Source organism: Gracilinanus agilis, chromosome 4 (assembly GCF_016433145.1).
Source record: "Gracilinanus agilis isolate LMUSP501 chromosome 4, AgileGrace, whole genome shotgun sequence".
NCBI classification, from domain to species: domain Eukaryota; kingdom Metazoa; phylum Chordata; class Mammalia; order Didelphimorphia; family Didelphidae; genus Gracilinanus; species Gracilinanus agilis.
In genome coordinates this window covers 133,090,590-133,112,405 of record NC_058133.1, presented here as the reverse complement: position 1 = coordinate 133,112,405, position 21,816 = coordinate 133,090,590, and the positions used below count along the sequence as shown (strand labels likewise).

At 37.8% G+C, this 21,816-nt stretch overlaps 1 protein-coding gene across 2 annotated transcripts in view; it reads left to right on the top strand.

Moving 5' to 3' along the window:
• Nucleotides 1-21,816, top strand: part of NVL (nuclear VCP like) — a 113,971-nt gene that overhangs the window by 69,674 nt on the left and 22,481 nt on the right. For both annotated transcript variants that reach the window (XM_044676361.1, XM_044676362.1), the window contains 4 exons: nucleotides 9,582-9,688; nucleotides 11,147-11,223; nucleotides 15,091-15,179; nucleotides 21,168-21,238. In XM_044676361.1, coding sequence (XP_044532296.1) covers nucleotides 9,582-9,688; nucleotides 11,147-11,223; nucleotides 15,091-15,179; nucleotides 21,168-21,238 — 344 coding nt within the window. The remainder of the gene's footprint in view (nucleotides 1-9,581; nucleotides 9,689-11,146; nucleotides 11,224-15,090; nucleotides 15,180-21,167; nucleotides 21,239-21,816) is intronic.

Here is a 21,816-nt window from a genome sequence, read left to right as displayed (position 1 = left end):
AGAGCTTAACTATGACCACGTAAGTAAACTTTCCTGCCAAGCTCTCCACCCAGCCTCCAGAGCCTTGTTCCAGGAAGAAGTATAAGAATTTAAATTTAGGTTTTATGCTAAATATGATAGTTATGAAGTAATATTGAGGTCAACAATGTAAAAATATTATAGCTTAAGTCAAAATTACTTTTAGCAGCTTTTTTATAAAGAGGTGGAAAGAGTTAAAGTGGAAAAATGTAGATAAAGAAACAGAGTCTAATCATCCTACCAGCTCTTCTCCAGTGAAGTGAGACTCAGCCCCACAGGGGCTTCCCCACATCCCTTGTCCCACCATGGATTCCCCAGTAATCCTTAGCCAGAGGTCCCAGTGGTGTCTTCAGCCAAGGTTCCACCAATGCAGCCTCCTCCAAATCCAAGGAAGGAATCTTAGTCACCCACCCAGCAAGCCCAGGGAAAAGGTCTCCTTCAAGCCAGGAAAGGAATCTCTAGAACCAATTTCTCCAAATGCCAGGAAAGGAAGAATCTTTGGAACCAATCTCTCCAGAAGCCAGGAAAAGAAAGAATGCTAGACCATGTTGGTCTCTTTTTATACACCTTTTTTGCACATCACTTCCTGTCATTCCTTCACAGAAACCAATGGCAATCTTTCAGTTTGCCTAGAACTGCCCAAGGGGGAAGAGGGGGAGTGGTCTTTGGAGTTGTCATTCTAGTAAGTGACTTGTGAACTCTCATAATGATAAGTAGGGGTACTTTAAGTTCTTGATTTGATTAGCTAAAAATAGACAAGGGGAGAGTTAATCCTATTTTCACAATCCCCCCAATGATTCTTTGGGCAACTAGTCTCCCCAATGAATCATTTAATATAATTAGCTTATTCCTTTAAAGATATTCTAGCTAAAATTGCATACAATATTGCACTAAGAGGAAAGTACAATAGTTGGAGATAAGAGGGAAATAGAAGAGAGAGTGCAACTGTTTGCTAGACACATTGACAAAAAGCCAATTAGGGATAGTCCCCTTTGGCATAAGAGTTTACATTCAGAATAAATGTGTTCAACTCCCTTAAGTTCAGTCAATTATATCCCAAAGTTCATTCCGCATCTTCTGATACAGTTTAGGTTTCTTTTTAGATTTCTTTATGGCACCTTCTCCAAACAGTTCATTTTCTTGATTTGGGGAGTTAACAATCTTCTTTTCCTGAAGTTTTTTTCTCAAAAAATTTTTAAATATGGTTTTTATGAAATTTACACAGAAGACCAGGGAGGGAGGAGGGGGAGGGACTAAATCAAAATATATCCTCCCTACCTTAGCACATAGTGTAAGGACGCAAATGGGATGCTGGGTAAGATAGTTCTGGGGAACAAATTCCATCTACACAACACAAAGATGATAATTAAATTCATGGGAGCTATAGCCAGAAGAATCTTAAGTGGAGTGAATTACCCCGTAGAATCCCAAGAGAGGGACAGTTAGGGCAGTTAAGAATGTGGGTATAAAATCAGCACCCCAAGCTTGAGTGACCTCACTCTATTTGGGGGAGAGGGTGCTGGGTAGGTAAGGTGGGGGGATTACTACTTCTCTTTGAAGCCTAGCATAACTGACTTAAGGAGCTTGGTGGAATGTAGCTATTTACCCATATAAGCAATCAATAAGACTGTCTCACACAGACCCTGACTTAGATAACTGCTGCAAAGGAATCCAACTAGCAATGTCTCAACAAAACCTGAATCTACAGATCTCCAATCGACACTCTTAACCATCTTGCATTTTTTCCTAGTTAATATAGAGAAACAGATTAGCTTGTGAGGTAGTTAAGGAAAGAAGATCTCTGTTGGGGTTTTCCCCATTAGGGGAGAAGCTGTCCTGATAACAATGAAGATTACTAAACAGATCTTACCTTTCCCTCTTTCCTGTACATCTACCCCAAACCTCCAAGTTATTTAGGATTTTTTTAGATAAACCTCCAAGGGTTTACCCTTGTTTTAGTTAAGTCAGTGGGTGTGAGAATCCTTTAACTTAAACTATTTAGGCCTGAATATATACATTACCTAAGCCAGCCTCCATCTTGGTAGCCTCAGAGGCAGTTAAGATCCTGAGGGAGGAGGCAGCTGGGTAGCTCAGTGGATTGAGAGTCAGGCCTAAAGACAGGAAGTCCCAGGTTCAGGTCTGGCCTCAGACACTTCCCAGCTGTGTGACCCTGGGCAAGTCACTTGACCCCCATTGCCCACCCTTACCACTCTTCCACCTATGAGCCAATACACAGAAGTTAAGGGTTTTTAAAAAAAAAAAGATTCTTAAAAAAAAAAGATCCTGAGAGAAAAGAATCATCTGTGAAGACATCCTGAGCCAATCTTTTTTTAGGGGCTAAATCTCAAACAGCTAAAGTCATCAATTTCCTGTGAAGATATTCACATTTGATATCAAATTCAGCTCTGGAAAAGCTTGTCAGATAAGCCCCATACTGGTCCACAAACATTTTCAGTTAAACCAGCTCCCAGAGTCCTGAACTGCCAAAGGGTAGGAGAGTTGGAGTTCTATCTACTTGCTTCCCTTCCTCTGCCCAAGGCTTGAATTTCCAGCCCATGCTCTAGGCCTGCAAGCTACATTTTTTTTTTTAATTTTTTTTTAAACCCTTAACTTCTGTGTATTGGCTCCTTGGCGGAAGAGTGGTAAGGGTAGACAATGGTGGGTCAAGCATGTGCAGAAAGCAGGCTAGCCAATAAAAAGTTATAATGATTCATTTTTTTCAGCCCACAACAGGAAAAAAAAGATCTATGGACACTGAGGTTGTGGGCTGCCCAGGAGCAAGAATATGCGCTCTAGAGGCTGTGGCATGAGAATCACTCAGGTAGCGAAAGAGTCAGAAAGAGATTACAGGGGGTTCCTGTGCTAGCACTTAATATAAGATCAGGCACCATTTGGCAGCACTGTTGCCATTAGCAGTTGTAGATGACATTTCCAGGGCATAGAGAAATGATAGCAGTTTTGAGGGACCAGGGCTGTACCTGCAAAAGGACAAGAGCAAAGACCAGAACAATGACTAGAACTCTCCCCAGATCATGCCACTGTGAAAGCACTGAAAACTTATAGCCCCGCCCACCCAAGACCACACTGTGAAAGCAATAGGACATAAAAATGAGAAGATGAGGCCAAACATTTCCTGTTCTCCAACTCTAGTCCAATCTAGATGAGTAGGTTGTCATTGTACCACAGTGTTTTATTCTTATATTTAACTCCTTTTTTTATTCTCTTTGACTGAATTCTCCAAATTTTGTTGGCTTTCAGGAAGAAAAACCTTTATAGAAAGTACTTAATAAAACATGACACAGCATATTTTTATAATTAACTTTTCTCAGAACCCTTTTCAAATATTTAAGTTAGCCCACATATTTCTCTGGTAAAATAAATCATGGCTGCATAGTTAAATCTTCATTTTCAGCTAAAGAAACAGAAGTGTGTGATTTTAAACCTTTCATCATTAGCCATGTATTGGACTAAAAAAAAAAATCAGACTGCCTGGCTTCCTTTGTCATGTTCTGTCAAGTAAATCATATTTCATCCTTTGGCTTTGTCTTGTGATTAGGACAATAGCTCCTCCCCTTCTCCCCAGCACCACCCATTCCCCCTTCCATACCTTAAATTCTTAAGAAGAATCTTAGCAAATTGAATCTGGTGAACAATAATTCATTACAGCTGTATATATAGTGTTATAAACAAAAAGGGAGACATATAGATGTACAATGATATTGATGTATCTATCTGTATTCTCCTCAGCTGCAGATGATGGAGGAATAACCTTGACAGTTGCTGTAATTTTCCCTTTCTAACAGTTGCCCAGGGAGGACCCTCAAGAGGTTAGATGGATGGGTAACCTTTCTAGGTCCAACCTGGGGTTGGATAGATTAGTATTGGGCTATTGATTTGCCTTGGGTAACTTTTGGGATCTGACTGCGTTTGACTCCCTTCCCAAGGGCCGTGATATAAAACCACTCAGGAAGGTACTTGTTGAACATTCTTTATCTATACTCAGGGAAAGGATCACAATGACAAGGATTGGGGATTGGAGACTCTATTGGTCTATTATCTATAAACTAGTTGACAATCAGGACTGGAGGCTATTGATTAAGTGAAAGCTGGAGATTTGCTCACTCCCACTCCCTGGACAGGCACTGCCACAGCCAAGCCAGAGAATAGGGAAGCTATTGATGCAGCTGTATTGATGGTCTTATTCTCTCAGCTTTCTCACTATCAGTGTTGGTGATGCACTTTTCTCACAGTCTCTCAGGAAATAGCTTCAGAGATATTCCAACCCTCTTCTTCATAGACCTCCCTTCCACCCTTCACTCCCCACTCCAAGATTCCCAGTCCAGAGACTCCTGTCCAGAGACCTCCAGAGAGCCTCCCTCAAAGTGGCTGTCAGAGGTATTTATACCGTGGGGCCAACTGCCTGGTTCATGGCACCTGGGAGCATTCCGAGTCTTCCAACTGCCATCCCTGTCAGTCAAGGTGGCATCCATCACTTCCCAGATTATGAATATAACATAAATGCTGTTTTGTTTTTGAAAATTTCAACCTGCAAATTTCCTGATGATCTTCTTCATTGGTGACTTTCTACTCTATGCTTATCTAAACTTATGTGTTCCTATCCCACTAACTACCCTTCCCAAAATAACAAATCTTATATTAGCTAATGTCCTATCTACCTATCCTTACCTAATGCTAATGACAAGGTTTGGGATAGATTTTCTGGGAAAGTATGGGATTTGAATACAATGTTTCCATAAGTCGTAACATTTGAACACAAGTATAACATGTAAGCATTATAAAGACATTTAACAATAACTATCTTCTTACTTCTTCTAAGTCAATGTAATCCTGCAACAAACTATCTTAGGTTTCTAACGCTGAACTTTAGATAAACATCCCTAATTCATAATAAATTCTAACATTTTTCATCTCTTCGGTCCCTAATCTATGGTTAGATGATTAGTATGTATAAGTAATTCTTAAACTATTGTTAATGTATTAGTTTATTAGTTTCATTGCTAACTAACCTTCACTATACAATGTCTGTCTGACATTTCTATTGACTGTCCTATTTGAACATTCATAACTATTTACACTGTCCCTATGCTAACTAGAATTGAATTTCCTTTTCACTACTCTCTCCCTAGAGGTTAGTAATCTATGCATTATTCGTTAGTAGCAATTCTTTGCATATATACAAGGTTTTCATGTGATGTTCCTATTAAATATGAGTACTTTCTGACCTTACAAGGAATCTGAGTTCTCTTGTTTATTATGGCCACTGTACTTTGTACTCAAATCTATTTACATCTATTTATACTGTGTACATGTGATGTGACTTTACTGTGTCTATGTGTTGGACTTATGACCTAATATTTGCTGTCTGGTTTATACTCACCTTCTTCTTTCAGAATCTCTCTGTTAATAGTTTATATTCTGTTGCATGCATCCTAGTGTGTGCATTTCCCTTGTGGTTTGTGTCTGAATGTGAAAACCTTGCACTATTCAAACCTAATCCTGATCTGCTCATCTTCTCTCCTTGTGATTCTTCCGGAGATGTTGTCCAAGTCACATAGGTGTTGTCACAATTCAGTTCCTTGTACAGTCTTTTTGTGCAATGTCTCTCATGTTGTCCTGGTGCTGGTCCCAATGTCCTGATTTTTCTGGAATCTTTGGAATCTTCGGAATCTCATCTCTCTTCTCCTTTGCTGGATACACATCTTGTCAGTTGTCGACTTGATTGAAGAATTCCCTGGATCAGGAACCAGTGTGTGATTGTGTAGTGTTGTGTTAAATTTTGTGTTGCCACAAAATTTTATTTTTATGAGATTTTTTATGTTTTGCACTTGTTTTTGATGTTATTAAGGTAATGTTCATTCTTCTTCACCACTGCTGAATTCTGATAGGCTTACCTGTTGATCTTCATGTGTGAATGAGGTATTTGTGTAATCTAAATCAATGCTTTGAGTGTCTTGCTCCTGGTGTTTATGTCTTGGCTATCTGTGTGATCTTGAGTTTCATTCATCTTTGTATCTGTGTCTTGGTCTCTTTCTATTTGAGGCTTTATTTCTAAGTGTGATATTTTTTTGCTCTAAGGCTCTATTTCCATGTCAAATTCTGTTTCTTGTGTTTGAGGCTGAATTTTTGAATGAGGTCTTGACTTCACTGAGGACTTGATGTGTGTATAATGATACCATGCATCTTTTCTTTTGATTTTTACAGCTGTAGGTGTAACTAAGATTATTTCATGTGGACCATACCATTTCTTCATCCTTTCCTTCCTCCACTTATCTCTTCCTTTTTCTTTGTCTCCTTATAAATGGTAGATAATTGCTTTAACTGTTGAAGTAATTTTAAAAGAATATTCTGTTAATGATTTTTATTTCTTACACAAAAGACATTTCCCCACTATCTCCTGTTAAAGCGTTTTCACATACTTAAATTCATCTGATTTTTACAACAACCCTGTATGTTAGACATAAATTTATAGATTAGGAAACAAAGTTTTTCCAGCTTATTCATCTTTTGCAAAGTCAATTGGTAATTGGTAGACATACCTCTGACTTTTTCTGATTACTGAATCCAGTGCTCTTTGTACATTGCCCATACTGCCCTTTGCCTCTCTAGTCTTACCTCTTTTGATTATGAATTCCTAGAATCTCAAGAGTCAAAAATAATTAGTCAACCTCTGTTTACCTAGGAACCCTTTTACCACTTCCTGGACAAGTAGCTGCCCAGACTCTGATGTAAGATCTCTGCTGATAAGGAGCTCTCTAGCTCCTGTGAAGCCAATTCCACTTTTAAAAAGCTCTGCTTTGGAGCTTTTTCCTTAAGGAATTAAAATTTGCCTCTTTGCCTTCCAAATATTGTCACCAGTTCCATCATTTAGGACAGTGTTTGTTTTTTAAAAGAAGTTTTATTTTTAGTTCCACATTCTCTTCTTCTCACTCCCTTCTCCTGCATTGAGAAAGCAAGGAAGGAAAAAACACAGTTGCAAACATGTACAGTCACAAAACAAATTCCTACATTAGATGTGTCAAAAAGAAAAAAGAATACCCCCCAAATCTACACTTTTGAATCCAGTATCTTTTTATCTAGAAGTGGATAGCATATTTCATTTTGCATCCTCTGGAATTGTGGTTAGTCCTTGTGTTAACAGAATTCTCAAATCTTTCACATTTGTCTTTATATGATTGTGATTATTATATGAATTATTTTCCTGAATCTGTTCACTTCACTTTCCATACAAGTTCATACAATTCACAGATTTCTCTGAATTTATCATCTTCATTAATATTCTGTTGGCTTCATAAAGCATCATTTGTTCAGGCCTCCCTCAATTGGCAGGTATCCCTTCAGTTTCCAGTTCTTCACTACCACGAAAAGAGCTGCTATAAATATTTTTGTATGTTGTTGTGTTATTCAATCATTTCTGTCATATCCAACTCTTTGTGACCCTATTTGGGGTTTTCTTGGCAAAGATACTGGAATGATTTGCCATTTCCTTCTCTAGCTCATTTAAGGAAATAAGGAAACTAAGGTAAACAGAGTTAAGTGATTTGCCTGGGGTTACACAGCTAATAAATGTCTAAAACCATTTTGAACTAGGGTCCTGCTGACAAGTCCTGGTACTCTATCCATCTACTATATCAACTAACTGTGAATTTCTGTACTTTTTCTTTTCTCTCTTTTGTTTATAAACCTAGTAGCAGTATCATTAGGGCAAAAAATATGCACATTTAATGGCCTGTTGGTATAGTGACAAATTGCTTTCCAGAATGGCTATACCAGTTCATAGTTCTATTAGCAGTATGTTAATTTACCTGTTTCCCACAATCACTTCAAAATTTGTTATTTTCCTTTTTTGTCAACATAATTAATCTGGCAGGTGTATAATTATTGCTCAGAGTTGTTTAACTTGCATTTCTCCAATTATTAATGATTTAGAACATTTTCTTTTTCATATGGCTCTTGATAGCTTATATTTCTTGTTATTGTTATTAATTATGAAAAATATTTTATTCAACAGAACAAAATGGCAACATATAGTAGGTTCTCTTATAAGAAGGTATCTTTCATCCACACATTAAAATCATACAAGATTTGTTGATAATATAACTGTAGGAAATAATCCTGTGATAGCTTTTATTTCTTCCTTGAAAAATGACTATTCATATCCTTTGACTGTCTTTTGTGGATGACTCTTATTTTAAATTAAACTCATTTTCCATTATATCTTTAAAATGAGACCTTAATCAGAAAAGCTTACTGCAAAATTTTTTTCCCTATTTCCTGTTTCTCTTCTAATTTTAGATGAACTGGTTTGGATTATGCAAAAACTTTAATTTTATTTCATTAAAATTACTCGTTTTACACATGTTAAAACCAGTGGAAATGTGTGTAGGCTATGGGGGGGTGGTGGTGAAGGGGAAAGTAAAAACATGTAACCATGGAAAATTTTTCTAAAAAAATAAAATATTTAAATTTTTTAAAAATTACTCATTTTACCTCCTGTGATATCTAGCTTATTTTGTTCATGAACTCTTACCCTATCCTTAGTTATATCTAATAAATAATTTTTTCCTTTATCCTATAATTTGTTTATGATGCCTTTATGTCTAAATCATTTGCCAGTTTGGGGCTCTAGGTGATACTCTTGCTGACGAATCAGGATTTCAATTATAAACTTCTAATGTACCACTCATTCCTATCCCTCATGGATAACAAACTCCCATATACATAGGAAATCAGTTCTTGTGAATTTTATCTCCATGTTGTAATTTATAAAACATAAGAAGTTAATAGCCAGAAACATTTATAGTGAATAAGGAACCTCATGTTTGTAAGATATTTCTACAAGACCAAGAATGAGACTGAGTAGTACTCCATAAGAATTGCTGTACTGGGCCAGCCTAAGAGGCTATTTCTGAATTAGCTCTGAGAATGTGGTTGCCTTCCACAATATTCTCCTCATAAGTACTAGTGCTGAAAAAACTATGAGGCACCACTAAATTAAATTCAGTGAAATTGCTAAAAATCAGAAAACCTCTTGTTGGATAGCTTGCCCTTCTCTATCTTCCTCACACATTTCAGTTCATCCTCTTAACAATATAAACTTTTTTTAAAAAAAGGTTAATGTTGGGGGCAGCTAGGTGGCTCAGTGGATTAAGAGCCAGGCCTAAAGACAGGATGATTTGGGTTCAAATCTGGCCTCAGACACTTCCTGTCTAGCTGTGTGACTCAGGACAAGTCACTTAATCCGTACTGTCTAGCCCTTATTGCTCTTCTGCAAATACACAATACCAATCAATACCCAGAGTATTGATCCTAAGACAGAAGGTAAGGGTTTAAATTTTTTAAAAGGCATGGGGTTAATGTTGTGCAACAAATATCCAAAGAAAAGTTTTTAAATGTTTCAAACCCTAGCTACACATTGAAATATACACTTAGTTTTCTGAACTGACAAGGATAGATTGTTGCTAAAAAATGTGGTTTTTCTATCTCCCATGCAAATTGTTTTTAGAAGAATTTTCGTTTTCAATTTTTTTTTCTTTTCTTAATAGATTCTATTGACAGGGCCATCTTGAGGCCTGGCCGGCTAGATAAAACCCTTTTTGTGGGTCTCCCATCTCCTGCTGATCGTTTTGCCATCTTGAAAACTATCACAAAGGTGAGTAAAGGAAATCATGTTTATCATCTGCTAATGGCCTCTGTTTTGGGCATATCATCACGATTTAAGCAGTAATGTAATTAATAAGGTGGTTTTAAAGCAGCAACCAAGCCTTTTCTTTCTATAACTCTGTCTGCTTAGCTTGGAGCTTAAAGTATTTTTCAGAATTGAGAGAGTTTAAATTTCCATTTTTCCTGGGCCCAATCAACTAATCAAATTAGGATGATTAGGTAGGTTATTGTTTAGATTTTAATGCTTGGTTAATAATATTATCTACTTAAACAGAATTTTTAAAAAAACCTTTTTTTACATAGTTTTATTTTGCAAAGTTTCACTATACTATATTAGACATATTATCTTACTATGTCTGAGCTTAATAGCATTTTTACAGACGAAAAGGGCTATAGAATTAGACTCCTCATAAATATCTGGGGTCTTACACTACAGAATAGAATTTTAAATGCTGTTGTTAAATGTTGCCTTTCAATATCAGTAATAAATACCTAGTTTTAGAACTTTTTTTTGCATAGTAGTGTTCTTTATTTTAATTAATGCCTTTTATATCCCAAAGTCACTGATAAAGTAAATGGATCCATTTATACCAAAATATGTGTGATAGCATTTATAAAAGCAAAGTACTGGAAGCAAATAGAGATCTATTGTTTGCAGAGTTCTCAAACAAATAGTGTAAAAAACAAAATAAATATAAAAATCAGGGAAAGATTTACATAACCTATTGCAGAGTAAATTAACTAGAGCCAAGGAAACGATATGTACAGTGACTTAAATAGTATAACTGGAAAAAATATAAGATCGGAATTTTTTGATGTATTGCTGGATTGTTTTTTCTCATATTCAATTATAGGGAATCATTCTCTGGATGAGTTCTGAAAGTGTCAGCAATGTAAAAACATGACATCAATAAAATATCTGTCACTTTAAGGTTTACAAAGTAGTTTTATATTTATTATCTGAGCTTTACAACAACTCTATGAATAATATACACAATATAGAGATTTTATAGATTAGGAAACAACGACAGGGAAATTAAATGCCTTCCCCCTACTCAAACAGCTAGTATAAATAATAGAAGTGAGGCATAAACCCAAGTTTTTCTGAGTCCCAGTTTAACACTCTTGTCATTATTCTGTGCTGGTAATACTAAATTTAGCCATATAAAGAAAATGAGTGCCTGTTTTAACTTATGGTTTAGAATCGTGTTTTTTCCCTTGAATAACATCAAAATTCTTTAATATTCACTAATGTGGATTATTTCTCTTAGTATATAGACTGTGCAGATTTCATCACCCATTTCTGAACCTTTTGTCTTTTGAGATGAAATATATTAGGTACCATTAGTAATCAATTACCATTATACAGTCATAGTGCCTAAGCTTAAATGAACATTCCAACAAAATGCCACTGAATAATCTCCATTTCTCTCTTCCCCCATTTTAGAATGGAACCACACCTCCTTTAGATGTTTCTGTCAGCCTAGAGGCCATTGCTTATGACTCTAGATGTGATTACTTCTCGTAAGTATTTACTGTTTCCTCCAATTTAACAAAAGGAATGTTGTTGTTTTGTTTTGATGTTTAAACCCTTAATTTCTATGTATTGGCTCCTACTTGGAAGAGTGGTAAGGGTGGGCAATGGGGGTCAAGTGACTTGCCCGGGGTCACACAGCTGGGAAGTGTCTGAGGCTGGATTTGAACCTAGGACCTCCCGTTTCTAGGCTGGGCTCTCAATCCACTGAGCTACCCAGCTGTGCCCCCAAAAGGAATGTTCTTGATGAGATAATGAAATATGTAGTACTGTGAATAAAAGGTTTCATCTCCTGACCTTTAATTCCTAAATACCGTTTTTTGGTTTTGTTTTTTTAAACCCTTGTACTTTCGGTGTATTGTCTCATAGGTAGAAGAGTGGTAAGGGTGGGCAATGGGGGTCAAGTGACTTGCCCAGGGTCACACAGCTGGGAAGTGGCTGAGGCCGGGTTTGAACCTAGGACCTCCTGTCTCTAGGCCTGACTCTCACTCCACTGAGCTACCCAGCTGCTCCCCCTAAATACCCTTTTCATTTTTTCCTCTATACAAATTCTGTTTGTCTTATTTATTCTTTCTACCTAGGTATAAAAGCAGATATGAATAATTGCCAAGTCGTTCAAATTGATAGAAATACTGAAAATTTTCATGGACAAGGGCTTAATGGGCTTACTGTTGGATGAATTATTTACCAAATAGGATTTTCTGCTATTAATTTTAGCCAATTTTATTTTCTGTTATAAGAAATGAAATGTAAACAAATTGGGGCTGTAACACATCAAGGGTGAGATTACAAAATTCACTCCGATTTCCCAGACTTCTCACATGTATTAAAATTTTTGAGGTTATATCACTGTTGTCAATGTATTTTGTAATCGTTATTTTGTCTTTGTAGTTCCACCTTACAGCAGAATGTTTTCTATCAAATATTATATTCTTTAACATGCACTTTAAAATACCAGAAATTATATTGCATGATAGAAAGTTATGTAAGCTATGATTCAGACATTTCCACCCTTGGCTTTTAAAATGTATTTATGTAAATATCCTTAATTATTTCTAGATATAAGAGCAAAAAATAAAACTTTAATTTAGTCAACACTAAAATGTACTGCTATTCTTTTATGCTCCAGGAACTCTGAAGTCTCAGTGTCCCCCTATGATAAAGCGGAATTAATATGGTGAATTTTAGCCCAATTAGCTAATGGATTTCTCCCTCATGATTTGGAAGTTTTCTAAGTAAACTTTTGCAAATGAAAATGAAATGATTGTTCTACTGACAAAACATAGCTGTTTTCAAGTATTGGGGATAAGCTTCACTGATCTATCTTTGCCTTTTTATCTTTTCCCATACTTGACTACATTTGGCAAAGCTGAACAGAATTCTGGTGCCATAACAGAATCCTTGTTTCTTTGCACCTAAACTTTATAGGAGCCAACCTAGCCCCCAACCTTCACGTTGTTAACACCAGGCTTGAGCTAATTCAGTAAATGAGCCTAGACAAGAAGCGTTAAATGATCTTAGAAGCCTTACAAGAGCTTTATTCATTCCTACTTTTCAGAAATAAAGATAAATATATTTAAGACAAAGGGAGTTTTGTGAGTTTAATTGGTTAAGATTTTAGCTTTTGGTTTTCTAATAGCATAAAGCAAAGCCTTCCCATGAAACATGATTTTTATTTCCATAAATGTATGTTATGTAAGTAATGTTCATGACCAGGAATGTGAAAAGTTTTCTAACAAGTAGCTAAGGCAGTCCTGATGAGAAAAGTTGGTGGGAGGAATAAAAAAGCCAGTATATTTTTAGAATCATAAAATTCTTTAGTTGCACTTCCTCAAATTACTATTTCTTAAGTCATTTTGAGGGTCTTTTAGCTTTATATAGTAAGTAAGTTTTTTGTCTAAAGTGACGTTCTTTTTCATCCAGAGATCATAATGCTACAAGGGAGAACTCTGGAGGCTTTTGGTAACTAAGCTCTTTTTTCAAAATAACTGTTCCCTCCTAAGTTATACAAGTTGTTTTTTTTTTTAAACCTGTAATACAGGCAAAGTAGTATTTGCTGCTTCCATTGGCCAGGAGCATTCAATTGAGTATAACAAGTTAATCTTGTACCAGAGCATTTTGTCAAAGTAATAAAATGGGCAAAGTCCCATCAGCTTTTTGTGTCTTACTTAATAGTTGATGATGTATCCACTTGAGATTCCTTTTGCATGAACAGAGCACACGAGAGGTTTCTTGGTGTTTATATTCTCTCCATTTGAAAATGTGATATAGGGCAGCTGGGTAGCTCAGTGGATTGAGAGTCAAGCCTAGAGATGGGAGGTCCTAGTTTCAAATCCGGCTTCAGCCACTTCCCAGCTGTGTGACCCTGGGCAGGTCACTTGACCCCCATTGCCCACCCTTACCACTCTTCCACCAAGGAGCCAATACACAGAAGTTAAGGGCTTTAAAATAAATAATTTAAAAAATGAAAATGTGGTGTACATGTCATTTTCTACATTTCATAGGTCCACCAGTCATGGATTTTATGGATGAAAATGTGGCAGCTAAGAATTTAAAAGTTGGTTACTTAATTCTTTTCTTTTCAGAGTATAAAAAACATTTGGATGTTGTAATGAATAAGTGAGACAACAAGGGCCTTGAGCTGGTAATAGGCTAGCAGGTGGATAGTGCTAGTTGTTAGGATGGAGTGAGCAACCTCAGTTGGGCTTGAAGCTTGTTTATGGAAGTACAAGGATCCAAACCCTGAGAACTGAGTGCCCTGTGAAACCTCATTGCTACCCACCAGGCTCCTTTAAGATGTCAGGCAGCCGGCCCCTCCCTGCTGAGGAAACTGCCTCCTTTTGGTTAATGGCAGACTGGCAGGAAGTGGATGTAGAGCTTCCTGCCCCTCAGCAATGGAGTTTGTTCCAGCCCTCGCTGCTCAGAATCCCTGCCTGTTGCCTGTCCTCCTAACCTTTGATGGTAAGGAAATAATCACAGGATTCACTGGTTAAGCCTATGGGGTTTATTGGTAATTGGGGAAGGAACAAGGCAATGGTAAGAGGGCTTGGTAAGGCAGGCAGCCCTCGGCCAGTGAAGTGGTCTCTGGTTAGGAAATTGAGTTGATCTTTTGGCTAATCTTGTAGATGATGTTAATAATAACATTGTGTTGCTCTAGTTGATTGGGTCCTAAATCCTAATTTCCCACGTTCTCACTCCCGACACCTTTTTCAATCCCACCCTTTACTCCCACCACCTGGGCCCAGGGGAAGGGTAGATGAGTGGTCAGGATGAAGTCAGGTCAGGGAAGAACCTGGCTCTGGGTTTCCAGGGCTTTTTATACTCTCAGCTCAACTGCCAGTTGGAATCTGCTAAGTAGCTGATGCCCTCTTCAACATTCCATCCAGGGCAACTGACAGGTTTGCCCTAAGCCAAAATGGCAAGGCTAAAATCCTTTATTACAATGTCAAATATAGATATAGCTAATGTAAGGTCTGTAATGAGATAGGCTAGTTTTATTCATTTTCTAATTTTAGGAAGAAAAGGAAAAGTATTCTTCCCTTCCCATCCCCAAAAAAAGCTCAGATTGCCTTCCTTTCAGTCTTGGCTAGTTCACTTCATTCTCTTGGGTCGATTTCTTCCCTGAATATTTAGTTTAAGATGTTTTTGATCAACGTGATTTTTGCCTCTGTCAGAGATATTCTTCTCAATTTTGCAATCTCCATTGTATGTGATAATTTTAGGCAATAAGATAACCAAATACCTCTGTCAGAGATATTCTTCTCAATTTTGCATTCTCCAGTGTATGTGATAATTTTAGGCAATAAGACAAACAAATAACCACCTAAGCACCTATTTTATTTCTCTCTATGCTACAGAGGTGCCGATCTCTATCTTTTGATAAGAGAAGCTTCCATCTGTGTCCTAAGACAGGAAATGGCAACTCACAAGAGTGGTAACAAAAAAGGTAAGTATATCTCTAGGCCCTTCAATTACAGCTTAATTTTTATTGTTGGGAAATCTCTTCACAAGAAGAATTTCTGGTGGTATGAAAATCTGGCCATAGTAGCTCTGTAATTATCACATTAAAATGGACATTTTTCTGATGAGATTTAAAACTGCTCTAGAGGACAGTCTCATTTCAACAACTGATAGCTTTTATGGTAACACTTATATAGGGGTCTGCTGTCATCAATAGCACAGAAAACTTTAGCTGTTTAGACATGATAGACTAGTTCTTAATAACCCTCAAAATGGGTAATGTTGGAAGTTTACAAACATTATTTTATTTGAGCCTCTCAACAACTCTTTTGAGCCAAGTCATATCCATATTTTACAGATAAGGACACTTGAAACTTTACAGAGGTTTAAGAGAATAGCCACATCACTAATAATGTCAGAGGCAAGATTGAATCCAGATTCTATATGTTCTATGCTATGCCTGGAATATGCTCTCTCTCTCCCTTCTTCCAAAAGTATACCCACATTCCCACTATAAGGAAAATAATAAAATAAATATACATTATATCATGACTAAGAACTTGACACTAAACACATGAACTGAAAATTGTATTAAATTTTCTACTTGTTGATTCCTCTTGATTGCTGTTTTTAAAAGAGGGTATGTTTAGAACATATACATTGCTGGTGGAGTTAATTGATCCAACCATTCTGGAGGGCAATTTGGAATTATGTCCCAAAAGGTTTTGAAAGAATGTAAACCCTTAAATCCAGGAACACCACTCAAGGTCTGTATCCCAAAAAGTTAAAAAAGAATGGGAAAGGACCTGTTTGTACAAAAAATACTTATAGCTCCTGTCATAATCAGACTCTGGAAGCTGAGAGTCTCACCTTGGTTGACAGGTGAAGACAGTTGGAGTCAGTGGAATATTCCCAGAGGCCATGAGGACAGGAGGAAAGGCAGTTGGTCAGAGAGGGTATAAATACCCTGGCAGCCCCCTGACCAGAGACCCTTGGTCTTTTGGGAACCCTTTTGGCTTTGGCTTTGCCTTGGCTGAGCCCTGCCTGAAATCCTTGGCCTAAACTCTTGCCTTGGATATTTGATCTTGAACATTGATTGACCTGTAGTTTAGACCGTGGATCCTCTGATTCTCTCTGAATCCCCTAGATATTTAGGCACCTAAACCATCTCTAGATATTTAGGTATACCGAGCCGGGGGGAGAGCAGGGGGAGGAGGATCCGGGAAGTGGGTAGGAGAAGAAGAAGAGGGTGATAAGGGTGGTATTTCCTGAAGGCTGTAAACTGACACAACAACTAGCAGTAAGAAGCTGAGAGAAATCATCAATATTTGTGTCATCCAAACAGATTGCTTACTCTGGTTTGGCTGTGGCCAGGCTGAGCCAGAGGAGGTGAAGAATAAGCCCAGCATTACTGAACAGCCTACAGTCCTAAGGGATTAGTGTCATAGATTTAGTGATAAGGTCTCCTATTCCCCAACCCATTCCTGATCATTCCTTTCCTTTGTTAACAACATAGATAAAATTTATTAAGTACCTTCCTGGAGTAGTTATTCCATCACCACTCTGGGGAGGGAGAAACACTGTCAGATGATCGTTATCTAAGACTAATAGAGCCCATACCAATAATTAATCAACCCCAGGTGGGACCTGAAAGGGTTACCCATCCATTGACCTTTAGGGATCCTGCCTGGGCAGAATCTTTTCGCTTTCAGGTTCCTTCTTCTGTTGTCAACACAGTATTATGTTCTTTCATTTACTTTAATCTTTCTAAAAAATGGAAAAAATGGCCCTGTTCCCACTCTCCCCTTACTCAGATCCCCTTTTCTCATTTGATATTCTGCCTTCCTCTTTTCACCTTCAGCAAGTGTTATACCTTAGTTTTTACGTTTCTTTTTTTTTTTATTTCCCTTTTCAGAAAGGATTTCTCTCTCTGATTCATGACTCTGATAATTATCTGATGTTTCTCTCTTCTCTGTATTTTCTATGCAATCAAAGCTTCCACAATACCCATTCTTAACTCCCATCTAGGCATTCTGCCATTGCCCTGAAGAGAACCTCTTCTCCAACCATGTCCCAGATTATATAGCTCCCCACTGGTCTGTACCTTCACTTGACCTCTTTTTTTCCCCTACATCTACCTGGAAATCTCCCTGTGTCCATGCTCTCCCATTCCTCTAGGTGCTAGCTGCCCCCAGGTGTTATACCTCCCACCCTAGGTATCACTAACCATCTCTCTTCACTCATGGGAGTGTTCATCAGTAGAACCTCCCTCCCATCATCAAAGTAAACCCCCTGCCCCCTTCCAATCTTTAATCTCTCCTCTTCACCAACTCCCCTATAGGCTCTAGTCAGAAAGACTAGAAACCACAGAGCTCACCTTCCCCTCATTGGTACCTTTGATTTTACCTAACACATCACGAACTCATATCTCATTGCACCTTTTCTCCCCTTTTATGTATCTCCCCATGCTGTAATGTCATCCAACAAAAGAAGCTTTTACCTGTAGACAGGATGTTTCCAGGTATCGTCCATGATACCCCATTTGCTTCCACCTCCACCAGGTTTTCACCTTCTCCCTGTTTTCTCATGTACATTTAGAACAAAGTCTTTCACTGGTCTCCATTGTCCCTCTGATGCTGTCCCTCACCTTGCCTGCTACTTTTATACATTTCTGTATTCTTTGAGGTGTTCAAGAGGCAAAGAATCTGGGTTTCTTTCTGAAGATGTTTTAAACTCTTCTTATTTATCAAATATCTACCTTTTTGCCTGTCTGGTTAAGCTCAGATTGGTAGGATAGGTCACCCTAGATATATTTCCTTCTGTTGTTACTATTTTTCTTATTGATTTATCTGTTTATGTTCAAATTCTTTGAGTTTTCTTTTCCCTAGAATCTTTGCTCCTTTCAGTCTCCTTCCCTTTTCTTTCTTTTTTTAAACTGTCTTGGTGATAACAGTATTATCAGTCCAAGGCAGAAGAGTGGTAAGGGCTAGACAGTAAGGGTTAAGTGACTTGCTCGGGGTCACACAGCTAGGAAGCAGTGTCTGAGGCCAGGTTTGAACCCAGAACCTCCCATCTTGGCTTTCAATCTAATGAGCCACCTAGTTATCTCTGACCCTCCCACTCCCCTTATTTTCCTTATTACAAATTTCCTGACTCACTTCCCTCTGGCTGTCATTTTCATGGCAGCTGTATCTCAAAGTATCTCAGCCTCCTCCCACAGTGAGTAATTCATGGTTCACCAGCCTAGGTCTAGGACTTTGCCTCAACTGACTTTAGGGTGGTTCAGCTGGCCCCAACTTTGGCATGGCAAAGTGCTGCACATCCTCCTCTCCAACAGGGTTCTGTCCTGGTGACTGGCCTCCTTCCTGCTGTTCTTCAGTTCTCTGACCCAGCACAAGCAGTTAGAGCTTCACAGCACTGATACTGCCAGGCTACTACTGAAGGGAAATGACCAAACTGGCTGTAAAGGCCCACGCGCTTTCGCAGCCTGGGCTGGGGTCTCTGTGGCACCAGGAAGAAGGAGAGGAGACCAGGGTGCAGGGGTGGGTCTTCTATCTAGCCTTGCAGCCATAGCAGGAAATCAGGGAGGGGTTACAGAGTGAGAATCAGGGTCAGTGAGGGTCCTTCCTAGATTGTTGTTGTTTGCTGGAGGGAAGCTGAATTACATTCTTTTGGATTCTGAATGTCCTGGACCATGGAAACAACTGAAGTTATTTTTTCTTTGGCCCATCATTTCTGTAATGGAGAGGTTTGAGAGGTTATGGTTATCAGAGAAAATGTCTACCTTGGCATCTTATTACCCACATTGCCTAAACAACCTATAGCTACTAATTTATAGAAGTTGAGATGCGCTTTAGTAGAGGATATTCCTCTAGCTTTACAATAACTTTTTGAGTAGTCTAAGTAACAACTTGATTCCATTATTACTAAATCATAACTTTTCCAGATCAGCTTATTTCAATATTAATCTCAGAGGTATAGGGGCAGCTGGGTGGCTCAGTGGATTGAGGGCCAGTCCTAGAGATGGGAAGTCCTGGGTTCACATCTGACCTCAGACATGTCCTAGCTGTATGACCCTGGACAAGTCATAACTCCCATTTCCTAGCCCTTACTGCTCTTCTGCTTTGGAACCTGTTATAATTAAAATAAGTAAGGACTGAGAGTAAAAGGAGAAGTAATATTTTAATCAAGGTTATGTTGGTAGAATAAAATCGACCGTGTACCTGACTAAGATCTATTCAAATTGCCGCCATTAGCCATTACCTTCTCTCACCTCTCCTACATAAACCAAGAGGAAGTCTCAAGCCCGACCTCCCAATTTAAGCTACGCTTTACCTTTGTACATGTCATCACATCAAAACCGGAAACCCATTGAATCATGGAAAATGTAGTTTCAGAGTCCCCTAAACATCCACAGGAAGTTTGTCATATATCTAGATATTTTAAGGCTCAAATGAGCCCCAAATACCTCTCAATGGAACCCCCAAAATTCCAAATAACACAAACTAATACATAGTATTGATTCTAAGACAGAAGGTAAAGGGTTTTTTGTTGTTTTGTTTTTTTTTTTAACTTATAGGCATAAATAAATGTCCTTTTTTTTTTCATCATGTTACTTTTATCAGAAGGCTTTCTAGGGGGCAGCTGAGTAGCTCAGTATATTGAGAGCCAGACCTAGAGACTAGAGGTCCTAAGTTCAAATCTGGCCTCAGACACTTCTCAGCTATGTGACCCTGGGCAAGTCACTTAACCCCCATTGCCTAGCCCTTACCACTCTTAGAACCAATACATAGTATTGACTCTAAGGCAGAAGGTAAGGGTTTGAAAAAAAAAAAAAAGAAGACTTTCTAGCTTATTTCTTAACTATAGATAATTCAGTTTAGGAACTCATTCCTACCTTCTTCTGAAGCAATTTCCCTAAAATTTTCCTTTTTATCTCTCCTGGGAGTCTTAACACTGTAAGAGAAAGTTATACAAAGCCTTTCTACAGACAAGAAGTATTAAAGTTTGTGAGATGAGGATCTTGCTTATTAGAAAGAGAACTTTTAATATTGATTTTAAGATGGAAGGTAAGGTCTTCAAAAGAAAAAGAATCTTCTATTTTATTCTTTTTAGAGATTAGTTAAAAGTTTCCTTTCTCCACAAGGGTCTGAGTTAGTTTGCATATAATACCTAGATTTTGCCACCATCAGCTGCTTCAAATATAAAGTATCACTACAGAGTTCTTAGAAACTCTTCTCTGACTCTACACCCTACTTGAGAGGCAGACTTGTTTAGTGAATATAGAAGGTTGATTGTCCTTAGAATGAGTCTCACATATAGCTGATATTTTGGATTTATGGGGATCTAGAGCAATGTAGCACTGATAAAAGTGAGAGGAGTTGCTAATAAATTAGTGAAGTGAAATTGAATCTTACTAAATCTGTATTGAAATGAAATCATTTGTAGGAGAAACTCCTGTCTGTTTATTTTTTGTTTTTGTTTTTGTTTTAACCCTTACCTTCTGTCTTGGAGTCAATACTGTGTATTGGCTCCAAGGCAGAAGAGTGGTAAGGGCTAGGCAATGAGGGTCAAGTGACTTGCCCAGGGTCACACAGCTGGGAAGTGTCTGAGGTCAGATTTGAACTGAGGACCTCCCATCTCTAGGGCTAGCCACTGAGCTACCCAGCTGCCCCGAATTAATCTGTTTTTAAGTATTAGATTATTCATTATTCATTCAGGTACAATAAAAGAGGCCACATAACACATTGGAAAGAGTAGTGATATGTCAATTCAGTAATCTGGGCTCCAGCCTTAACTATTCCCTTAGCTTGCTGTTTGACTCTTAACTGTGTTAATTCACCTTCAGAGACCTGTTTCCTTATCTCTAAAATTAGGGGACTGACCTCTAAAATAACCTTTAAGCTCCAACATTCTGTTATTCTAAGTTAGCAGACCAAACAGTGAATCAGACTCGTGTTTGTTTTTTCCATAGGAGAAGTCAAGGTTAGCCAGGAGCACTTTGAAGAAGCTTTTAAGAAAGTGAAACCTTCTACATCAAAAGAGGTAAGAAATGTCCTTTATTTTAAAAGGGGGGGGGGGGGACAGAACTGGAGCCATTTCTAGCCTATCTTCAATATACCATTTCTTTTTATGGTAAAATAAAATTGTTCGATTATTATTGGAATTAGGAACAAATTGAAGAAAAATATTTTGCTCCTGTTTTGTCATCCATAAAATTATTTCTCATGTCTACTCTTATGCAAAAAAAATTTAGTCAAACTACTTGTAAAAACTTAAATATCCATTCAAGAATCCATTGAACCCCATACTTTTTACCTAATTTGCTTATCACAGCCAAGTTTTACTGAAGTTAAGCTATTAGTTAGAAAAGTCTAGTGATTTACATGTTCATTCCAATGAAGTAGAAATAATATCTGTACCTTTTGATGGGAATGAGGTTAAGAAATTACTATGATGCTTTCTCTTTTTCCTTCCTCATATCAGATGTCAGGTTTTAAATGTCTACTTATGATTGTTGAGGTGTTCTGTTTGTAATCAAGGAAATAGGAAGACTTGTTATGAAATAAAACCAATTCTCGTGAAGATTACAGAAGAGAAGATATGCATATACAAAGATGGAT